The 11107-nt window shown below is 51.5% G+C and overlaps 1 protein-coding gene across 1 annotated transcript; it reads left to right on the top strand.

The window, feature by feature from the left end:
- Nucleotides 1-4427: 4427 nt before the first annotated feature.
- On the top strand, nt 4428-9527 carry BHLHE40 (basic helix-loop-helix family member e40). The gene is made up of 5 exons (XM_065074553.1): nt 4428-4670; nt 4772-4841; nt 5074-5181; nt 5805-5928; nt 6977-9527. The coding sequence occupies exons 1-5, from the start codon at nt 4591-4593 to the stop codon at nt 7834-7836; spliced, it is 1242 nt and encodes a 413-aa protein (XP_064930625.1). The 5' UTR covers nt 4428-4590; the 3' UTR covers nt 7837-9527.
- The last annotated feature ends 1580 nt before the right edge of the window (nt 9528-11107 follow it).

Below are 11107 nucleotides of genomic sequence, written 5' to 3'. Positions count from 1 at the left end.
CCAGAAAGAACAAAGCCTCCCTAGACTACGAGCCCTGGCAGTATTGATTCATGCTGGGATATGTGGATGCCAGCGAAAAATAAATAATGCGGTAGTTAAAAGGTGTGGTATTTTCTAAGTCATAGATCTAAAGGCACCCTACTTTCTTTGCTTTGCATACTTGTAGAGCACCATCCTTTTTGCTTTCCAGATATGAAAGCTGAAGCAGAGAAACATCTGATGAGGCTTCATCGCTGACTCACTGTTTGATGTTAAGCAGAAGGAGGAATGTGATCAGATACCATTGTGCAAAGCATGCACCAGACAACGCTGTCACCCGGGATGAGAAGTAACTCCCGTTCCCAAGCACGATGGGTTGGCAGCCCCGCTGTTCTGCCCACAGCTGGCTCCCTGCTGGCTCCAAATGGGGGACATAACCCCTTGCCATCCCCTGCCCCACCTGAGCTCTGCACAGGCCACACAGCCGCAGGGACATCACCTTTGAAATCGCTTTTACACCACGTGCAGACAGAGGTTCAGGGCCCTGCTGGTGCTCGCAGGGTCAGCCGGCGGGGCGGGGGCGGCTGCAGCAGGCGCGCAGCCGGAGGGGTGTGCACAGCTCTGCACGCCCGGAGTTCTTTCTCACGAGATGGTGCAACAAGCCAGCGGGGAACTGGTTAAGCAGCGTGAGCTCCTCGGCTCCTGGGTTTGGCTGGCGGTGCAAGGCAGGGCAGGATGTCACCCGGAAACCGGCATGTTTTATTAAAAAGAGTATCAAAGTGGGCTAAAGTCTCTTATTATGACTTGCAATGTCCACAAATTTTGCCACTTCCAAATAGTTTCTGCCTACATATTCCTCCCACTGCTACGCTCGGTGCTGGCAAATGTCTCTGCTCAAGGAGGGGAATGGCTTTCATTTGAATAGTCCTAAGGCAAGTTTCACTGAGCGGTGCCAGCATCTACCCGCAGCTCTCACGTGCCCGGCAGTGATCCGGGTAGTGCCGCAGGGAGGGCTCTTTGCTTGCCCAGGACACCACAGAGACAACAGCTCTCACTAGGTTTTCCCAGTGTTTTGTTCAAGCTGAGTCCATGGTAGCCTAAACCAATGTAATTAAGCAGTGATGGGTGCACGTACTCACAATATTAAATCTCAACTTATTCTAACTTGCGGACAATTCCTTTCATCAGGGCAGTGAGCGTGGCCAGCTGTGCTATTGAGATAGTGAGTCACACACACGCAGCTGAAACCACCAGACTTCACACTAAAGTCAAGTTTTTGCAATTAACTGCAGGCTACCAGAAGGACATGGGACCGCCCTGGTGGGTGTCAAACTGCTCCTCAGATCCTACGCTGTTAAGTCCCGCAGTGCCCCTTTCAGGATCCTGCCTTCAGCTGATGGGTGTGGGCTCTCCTATGCACGCCTTAGACCCTGTGGTTGGGAAATTAGATGCACAGGTCTCCTGGGAACTGTTGATCCTTGGCACTCCTGGCTCAACACATCCTACACTGACCAAGATGCTGCAGTACCGCAAACCCCAGGCTGCAGTAAGGCAGTGGGGGTTTGATGGGAGGTACCGTCCTGTGTAGCTGAGAGCACCTTGCTGCCCACTGAGGACTTTGATGTCCGTCCCAGAAGCTGGTGTCGCAGCTGGAGATCTGTCTGTCAGGGAAGAAAAGCCACGATGTTTACTGAGCACAGGCTGGGCAAGGAGTGCACCCCGCTGCCCCGCTCTCCTAGAGATAGTTTGGCTCCCACAGAAACTTTTCCTTTTGCAAAAAGTAATGGGTGTTAACGATTGAGGCCTTGAGGCTGTCGGTCAGATGCTGAGGGCTAACCATGTCCATGCAGCGCCTCCCGCACGGCATGACCAAGACATGGCTGTTCTTTCACCTCCGGTGCCGGTAACCTGAAACGAGATTGCTGGAAATGAGAGAGAGGGAGAGTCAGCGATTTGATTACAGGCCACAGGCACATGCCTGGCCTTCATGGATATATTAAGTAAGAGACATTTTAAAACAAAACCACCCTCAGTAACCTTATCGTAAGCTTGAATCCACAACCCATCTGTTAACTCCCAGTCCTGCCCACATAGGCTCTGATCAGACGTTGGTGCCAGGGATTTTCGGAATGTTTTCCCCCAAATCACTGTAGTAGTTGGAAGGGGACAGTCCCGGGAAAGGGGCAGGTCCTGGAGCTTGACCTCCCCAGCGTGCCCTCAGCGCACCTTCCGACCAATCCCCAGACCCTCGCCTTTTACTGTGTCTGTAAATAACTGCAAATCCCCCTTGGACACGAGCTGCCTCTGTCCTGTGACTCCCAGCCCTTCTGCAGCAAGCGCTCAGGAGACCTGCTGCTCGGCAAACGGCTTTAGAAAATTAAGCCTTTTAAAACATTTTGCTGCTGCCTTAATTGTATGTTGTAAAGGAACCCTCCCCGTAGAAATAACTCAGAAAACAAAATTCAGAAGGCAAATCGATGATTGCATCAGCCTTAGCTTATGAAAACTGATCTCCAGGAAAATGTAATTCAACTCTCCAGCGATCTAACTTGATGCCCAAGAATGTAATAACTTCATTTGGATCCTCTTTTTAGGGGACTCCTAAATCCTTGGCAACATCCCTTAAGGTCATGAGTAAATCCTGATATGGAGAATTGTTTGGCAAGCATGAGAACAGTAAAAGGGCTAAATAATTGGGGATTACCTCTGACCCTGATTTGTAGCTCACCACCCACTGCAGGAATGTACCGAATATCTGAAAGAGCATTCAGGAGTCAGACAATTCATGGGCATGAAACTGTCCACGTACACTTAGAGTTTGCGCTTAAAATGCAGAGCATTTTGGCCCCAAACCTCATTTTTCATTAGCAATCAGCTGCAGCAAGCTCTAATTATTTCTGTTGCCTTGGACAGAGGAGTAGTGATGGGACAGATTAAAAATTGTATTTTTTTCACCGTTTGCTTGGAAAATAACAATTTGGGTCTTCAGGCCAGAGAGAGAATGAACCATCTCATTCTGTACCCATTTATTTGTGCTGGTTACTTTCCCCTGAACTGCAGGAAGGGACAAACACATCACTTCCATTTTTTTAGTGATGGTTATTACTGAATTTGCTCAATGCCTGTATGGAAGACAAGCTCTGCTTTGAGAAGTCGGCAGCCCAGAGCCATGATCCTGCCCCATTTATACTCAGTGCTCCATGCTAAGTCTGTAGGTCCTCTCCTCTGTGGGGGCTGGCTCTGCAGCATCACAGCAGACTCTTCAGATCAGTGAGGGGATCATGGCCATAAACGCCACGTTTGCAGACTCAGACACAAAATACCAAGAAGACCATACTGAGTGGGACAGCCTAAGCAGCTGCTTTTTGGGAGCTCCATGTCATTGATACAGTGCTGCGTTGTTTATACTGGGGATGCAGCTGGGATCTTATAAAGAGGTTTTTGTTTTTTATAAACCTTACATTTACAGCTAGCAGATTTCTGCAAGGCTTTGGCTTCCCTGAGGATTCTTCCTGGTAACGACACGCACCTTCAGCTGGCAGCGAGCCTTAAAAGGCCTCTCTCCATTGCCTGTATAAAATCTCTGTGTGCTCTCACGTAATTCCTCCTGACCTCAGATTCCTTCTGACGTGGAGCGGACAAGGACTCTCTGAGGCGATAGCAGAGGCTCTGTGCTGGAGTTCTGCTATTACCTTATCTCGGTAAATGCGCCTTTTATCTGATGAGCTTGCCTCTACTTGTTCAGCAGGGAAAATGACCATAGCCCTTCAAGAGAATAGGTTTGCTTTGGCAGGTACATGCACTATCATCATGCTCAGTGTTTTGCAACAGCTGGCATCCAAGAATTGCAGATGCTTGGCAAAAGCATGGAATATCCTAAACTTCTTTGCGATCCTGGCATTTACTTATAGCCATTTCATGGTGACTCACAGATATTTTGTCTGTGTTTCTAGAGTTCTCAGGCTGCCGATTTAACTGGGGTCTGTGTTTATGCCTTTATTATTTTTTAATTCAATCTGTAAAAGGCTGTGCCGGTAAAACCGTTTCAGCCCGTTCCGCACTCACCGCACAGTTTCAAGGCTGAAGCTGCGCCCGTTCCCCTCCCACGGAGCGGGGTCAGGGCGGTGCGAACCCGCCCCGCACCCCCGCTGGGGACACCGGACCCGGGAGCTGGGGGGGGGAACAGGAGCTCCGCGCCGGGGCGTGGGGGAATCCCGCCGGGACACACGTGCAGGCGGGGGCAGCGCTGCCGCCGGGACCCGCCGCTCCCCCGCTTCGGGCCGGGCGCTGCCGGGGGTGCCCAGCCGGGCCCAGCCCAGTCGGGGGCGGCCCCGCCTCCCCCCGGCACGTTGCGCGGCGGCGGCGGCGCTGCCGACACGTGAGACTCATGTGACGGGGGGGCCGGCGCGCCCGCCCCGGCGGCCGCCAGACGTGCCGGCAGTCACAGGGTAGCGCACGTCGCTCCCGTCCACCCACTCGCCCGCATTTAACCCGGCCCGCCGCCGCCCGCCGCTCCTCAGCCCGCGCGGCGCGGACGCGGCATGAGCAGCCCGGCCTGAGAGGCGCTGCCCGCCCCGCGCTCCGCTGCTCGGCGCTCCGCACCCCACCGCCATGGAGCGGATCCCCAGCGCGCAGCCCCCGCCCGTCTGCCTGGGCAAGCTGCCCGCCCTGGAGAGCGCCGACGTGCCGGGGTAAGCGGCGGCGGACGGCGGTGGGCTCGGGGGGAGGAGTGGCCCCGTCGCGGCCCCCGGGGAACAGGGATAATTTGGCTACTTTCGTTTCGCCCGTGCAGGCTGGACTTCGCGCACGTGTACCAAGTGTACAAGCCCAGGAGGGGGTTAAAGAGGAGCGAGGACAATAAGGTAAACTGGGGGCTGCGCCGCAGCCCGTCCTGGGAGAGAAAAGTTTTTCCCGGCGGAGGCTGCCTGCGGGCTGCTCCCTGCCTGGGGCTGCGTGGGGACGCGGGCGTGGGGACGCCGGAGCTCAGCCGTTATTCGGAGGTTGGGGAGACACAAGGAGCGGGGAGCGATGTCTGCGCAGGGCGCGCTGCCCCCGGCACCGCGGAGCGCTGACCCGCTGCCGCTGGCTTTGCAGGAGACCTACAAGTTGCCTCACAGGCTGATAGAGAAGAAGAGGCGTGACAGGATTAACGAGTGCATCGCCCAGCTGAAGGACCTGCTGCCCGAGCACCTCAAGCTGACGGTAGGTTGGAGCGGCCTCCCGGGACCCGCCGCCGCGGTGGCCTTCGAGCAAAGGCGCCCGCGACAGCGGTTCCCCCGCGGCCGGGTCTTTTCTTGCCATTGCAGTGGGGATTTGAGTGGGTTTTCCCCCCCCGGCTTCCCTTCCCCCGTGTGTCCCCCGCCCCGCGGTGGCCGCACAGCCGGGGCGGGCTGCAAACACAACCCAGACTGTCCCGGGATCGGAGCCCTCGAGGGACTCCGGGAGGTGCCCGCGGGGCTCCCCTGACACTCCCCGCTGCCGGCCCGGAGGAGCCCCCAGCCGGATTCCCCTGTGCTAAGGTCACGGTGTCAGCAGGGGCAGCAGAACTGATAAATAAAATACTTAGCTTTGAGGTATGCGGCTGGTCCCAAAATACCCATGAGATTCTGTGATAGCTTTTTCTGCAGCCTGCTTTTTAACTGATTTTCAGGGAATGCTGTCATTTATAGTCCTGTACTGTTCAGGATCTAGGCTCTGCCTTTAAGCCCTTTCTCCAAACTGCCTTGGTCCTTCCTGTGTTATTCAGAAAACATTGACAGCCCCGTCAGGCTCTTGCGTGCGTGTCTGACCCCACAGCAGACACCAACCCGTCTCTTTGCTTTCAGACTCTAGGTCACTTGGAGAAGGCTGTGGTTCTCGAGCTCACCTTGAAGCATGTGAAAGCACTAACTAATCTAATTGAGCAGCAGCAACAGAAAATAATGGCTTTGCAGAATGGTTTACAAGCAGGTGAGTATTCAAAACGTGTCGTGTGAGAACCTGTGTGCGCTTGATGGACTTTCTCTTGGAGTCTTTGAAATGCAGTTGTGACACTTCGTTCCTGAGAAGGGAGGAGGCAGGAGTTCCTGCCTTTAATCGCTGTCATTTTCTCTCACTTCGCTTATGAGCTTTCGCAAAAAAAGATGCATTTCTCAGTATGGTCAATGTAGAGTACCCTGTAGAGTTGTTTTGAAATTAAATTGGATTTAAAGTAGTTTTATTTAAAGTCCAGGTTTGCTGTGAGATTCTCCCCAAAGCCATTCAGATCTTTCCATTAATGTTCGTGAGCTTTTGACCAAACCCAGTTTTGTTTGTTTGGAGTTTTTTTTCTGAACATGTATATAAATCTGCTTTCTGTACGCTCCCCTTTTAGGCCTCTTTATAAACAAGCTAGCCTGTGTTCTACAGGCAAAGAGGGGACCCGGTGTATCAGCTCATCGTGCTTTAGATGTACTTCCTCCTTCTGTTTTCACATGTGGCACTCACGTGAATCTGATAAAGTAAAATTTAGTTTTTCTGAAGAGCCTTCCAGTGCTCTGACAGCCACAGGGAGTGCAATAGAGCTTGAAGCCGAAGCAAAATTGCCCGAGGCTGGCAGAGCCGCTGGCAGAGCTGCTGGCGGGCAGGCGCGCTCCAGGAGCTCTCCTCTCTGCCCAGAGGTGAAGGGCAAGGTGCAGTCTGCCTTCCCTGGGGTGCTTCCCGGAGAAGGTACCAGCTTGACTCACAGCTTCGCTCTGTACTTCAGCACCTGTTGAAGGTGGCATATACAGTAAATACAGAACTAAACCAGAAGTTTAAAGTTATTACATAAAAGTGGACAGATGGGTGTTCAAATGAAAATGTACGCTTCTGCAGAAATTGAGGGAACGTATGTAAAATTCAGGTTGACCATCAAGTTCATGTTTCTAGCTGTGCTATAACCAAAGTTTAGTGTCACCTCCAGCCCGCCTCAAATATAGTAATGGAACATTTAGCATGTTGTTAATTTTTAATTCTTTCTCTGTTAATGTTTCCTCAGGTGACCTGTCATCAAGAAACCTTGATTCCAGCCAGGAAATGTTTCGATCCGGTTTCCAGATGTGTGCCAAGGAAATGCTGCAATACCTGGCAAAGCACGAGAACGGGAAGGACCTGAAGTCGTCCCAGCTGGTCAGCCATCTGCACCGAATGGCCTCCGAGGTGCTCCAGGGCGGAGCCGGCCGCAAGGCCGTAGACATCCCTCCTAAAATGGTGGACTTGAAAGAAAAACCTGTCTCCTTGACCAAAGCGGCAGAGGGACATGGAAAAAACTGCGTGCCTGTGATCCAGAGGACATTTGCTCACTCCAGCGGGGAGCAGAGCGGCAGCGACACAGACACGGACAGTGGGTACGGGGGAGAGCTGGAGAAAAGTGACTCAAAATCTGAACCGCAGTATTTCAAAAAGGATACTGAACTCAAGTACACTGTCCAGGAGAGAATAAGCTCTATTAAGCAAGAGACTGAGGACCCGCCAGCCAAAAGGAGCAGGCTAGAGTCACCAGAGGACGAGGGCCCTTTTGGCAGCGACATGATGGGCTCTTCCAGCAGCTTCCTGGGCCCGCACGCTCACCAGCCTCCCTTGTGCCTGCCTTTCTATTTGATCCCACCATCCGCAACAGCCTATCTGCCCATGCTGGAGAAGTGCTGGTACCCGGCATCCGTACCTGTCTTGTACCCCAGCCTCCCGGCCTCTGCCGCAGCACTTACGGGGTTCATGAACCCTGATAAAATCTCCCCGCCTCTGCTGATGCCCCAGAGACTCCCATCTCCCATACCAGCCCATTCCCCTATCGACTCCTCGGCTCTGCTTCAAGCTTTGAAGCAGATTCCTCCTTTGAACTTGGAAACCAAAGACTAAGCGCAGTGTGACTTTTTCTTTTCAGTTTAAGACTGTTTCACTTCTATATATTGGCTGGACTGAGGTGTGGGGATGAGGTTCACTGCACATAGGAAGCTAAATCCCCTTTTCTCTGACTTGTCAGGTGACTTGGAGAAGGATGAAGGATGTGCCCAGGTTAGTGATTCAGAACTACTTCCAAAAGAAAAAAAGAGAAGGGTTTTGTGCTTTGGCCCTCGCCTTCTTCCCTCTCCGCATCTACAGAACAACAGTTGACTCCGTCAGCTGTAACTATATTGCAAAGCTGTGAAAAAATATTCCATTTGGCAGACTTGGGTTTAGGGTCTGTGAGTATAAAAATATGGTACTTCTCATAAGGGCTTTTAAGGCAACAGCCCTGTGGCTGGTAGGTTGAGCTGAACCTATTTGGATGGGACATGACGGTGTCCCAGTGACCAGTGCGGATGCCCCAAGCGTAGTGGTGGTGTTGGTGGCAAAGCCACTGAAAGCAGAGGAGGAGCAGAGCAGTGGTCACTGCTTGGTCATGCAGTCAGGTAGACCTAAGACGGGTTTTTCTCCACACCTTTGCTGATATATATAGATATATATATATTATTTTTTTTAAAGAAATAAAATGTAGATGCTGCTTGGAAGCTTTACATGGCGTACATCTAATAAATAAATTAACACGCTCCCCTTCCTGTAACTTGAGCTGCTAGTTTGGGCTGGGGAGGAGAGAAAATATCCCAAGGATCACTTTGCTTGTTGCACCTGACTCCAGGCCCCTCTCACTGCTGCTGTACAGTTTTGCCAGGTCTAGTCTATTAGAAATCAAAATGGTTTTACGAATTCTGTCAGTGGGGGCCTAGCCGGTGAACAGCTGCTTCCCAACATGGGGTGAGTCGAGAGCTTTGTGCAAGAGGGAGCAATTCAGCCCAAGTTGACAGCACGGGGCCTGCTGAATATGCCCCCATCAGTGCCTTTGGAAAGTTAAAAGGCTGGGATTTTCAAAGGAGTCTAATCCCAGTGGGGTTTGAGCATCTAAATTCCTTAGTCTCCTTGGCAAACCCTGGCCCACATTACTATATTAAAGAAAGAGAGTTAGGGCGTTGACACTCATCCCATTGAACTGCGAGGGTCTTTCTCCACAGAGCGACATTGTGTCCAATTTGGCTTTTTTTTTTTTAATTAAAAACCAAAACTTCACTGTGAAATGCAGTGCTGTTGTTTTTATTTTCTTTTTTCTTACTGGTTTTGCGAACTTGTGTCCAGAAACCCTGTTGTATGGATTTTCATTTCGTGCTCCCATTGCACCAGCTGTTGAGATGCACTATGCTTGATTGCAGATCGTGTTCTAATGTTTATTTTGTTTGGTTTTTTTTTTGGTATACAGTTGTTGCCTTTATTTGTAAAATCCTGTTATAAATATATATATTATATAAATATATTAAAAGGTAAAGCGTTTCAGATGTCTATTATTTGTATAACTACTTGAGCATAAAGAAGTGAGAAATATGAATGTATTCTTGTTTCTGGGTTGTCTTGTTTTTTTTGAAGAGAATAATTTTTTGTTTTTCTCTAGGGAGAGGTACAGTGTTTATATTTTGGAGCCTTCTTCAAGGTGGGATATTGTACATATTTTTATCTTGAGTAAATGTTAAGTAGTTGTTTAAAAATACTTAATAAAATAATTCTTTTCCTGTGGAAGATAAGGGTTTGCCTCCTGTGCTTTCAGATATTTGAGCAGGGTTATTTCGGGTGGTCGATGTGGCACAGGGAGGAGCGGGGCTCCTGTGCCATCAGTGCCTGAAGGCAGCTCGAGGTCCCATTACCTGTGTCCCCGGGGATATTTATTTATCTAACTCCCTTGGCACCTTAGCGGATTTTTCTCCTTGCCAATTTGAGAAGTGCCAGGAGAGACTGGCTGGTTTTTGTGCTTTCCTCTTTATTTCACTGTATTCTCCCTAGGTCTGGCTTTTTGGGTCGTCTGCCCCAAGCTCTGTGGGATGTTGAGAGAAGACAGCCCCTTGCTGTGGAGGACACATCTCCACAGGCTTTGCCCATGATCTGCAGGGAAAAAACAAAAGGGCTTTTCGCAGTGGTTTTGGCTTTACCGGTGTCCCTCAGTCCCACATCAGATCCTCGCAAAGCCCAGTGCCTCTTTGCTCATGCTGCTGCAGAACGAGTGTAGGGGTATCATGGGCACCTGGACGCAGGCTCTTCCTTGGCCTCTCCAGCAATGACACACAGTTTCTAGTCTTCATGCAAAGTGAAGTGGTCCCAAACCTCTCCCCAAAGGCAAAAGGTGGGTGACACATGGCTCTGGCCTGTGAGGGATGGGTGTAAGGACTCAGTTTCTCAGTGGTGCTGCCTGCACGTGGATGGGTCATGGGCACTTCTGCGGGATATTTCAGATTTTTCACGATGCAGGTGGACCACAAAATGTGGTGAGTGGTTAAATGCCCAACTGGGACAGTGCTGCGTGGTCCTGGGCTGCAGCATCTCTGGGAGTCTGCTGGAGGAGAAGCCGGTGCCCGGGGGCAGCCATTAGACTGCGGTTAGCATTAGCTTAAAGTAACGCTAGCTTAAGTAACGCCAGACAAAAATACAGGATTGCTTTTATTAATTTATTTGGGGCCTCCATACCTCCTGATATTTGTGTTATATTTGTTTTAATTAGGGCTTAATATTGATCTCCCTGAAGACAACTGTAAGTAACCCCATTTTGGGGACAGCATTTGGTGCTCAGTGCAGCAGCATTTACAGCCTCATTAAAGGCTGGATTTTTGGCTCATTTCCATGGCTCTCGCTCCCCTTCAGTCTCTGACCCACCTTGTCATATGGTGGGAGTACTTGCAGAAACTCCAGATCCTCAGTCACGGAGGAAAAAACTCTGTAGAACTAAGTAGAGGAGATAAAGTTTATACAGGAAGCGAAAGCTAATTACGAGCTGGGGATTTTCTCTGCCACCCTGGCCCGGCGGCACCGGGACAGGCGAGTTCTGTGGGGCAGAGCTGGCTCTGGTGCCCCTCGGTCACGCCCAGCCGGCAGCAGCCGTGGGTGGCAGCACCGCAGGGATGCTCTGCCTGCGAGCCCCTGTGCCGGGGCAGCCCCTGCCCTGCATCTGCCATCCCACCGCGGCATCGCTCGCCTGGCAGAGCCACCGTGCTCCGTCCCGGTGCAAAGAGGAGAGGGGACAACGCGGGCGACCGAGGAAGATGATGGAGGGGCTGCCCCCCGGCACAGCGCCAAGCCGTGGCAGCCCGTGCCGCGCCGGCGGGCTGTGCTGAGT

Source organism: Columba livia, chromosome 10, assembly GCF_036013475.1.
Source record: "Columba livia isolate bColLiv1 breed racing homer chromosome 10, bColLiv1.pat.W.v2, whole genome shotgun sequence".
Classification (NCBI taxonomy): domain Eukaryota; kingdom Metazoa; phylum Chordata; class Aves; order Columbiformes; family Columbidae; genus Columba; species Columba livia.
Note: the sequence above shows the minus strand (reverse complement) of the source record. Positions and strands in the feature narration are given on the sequence as shown.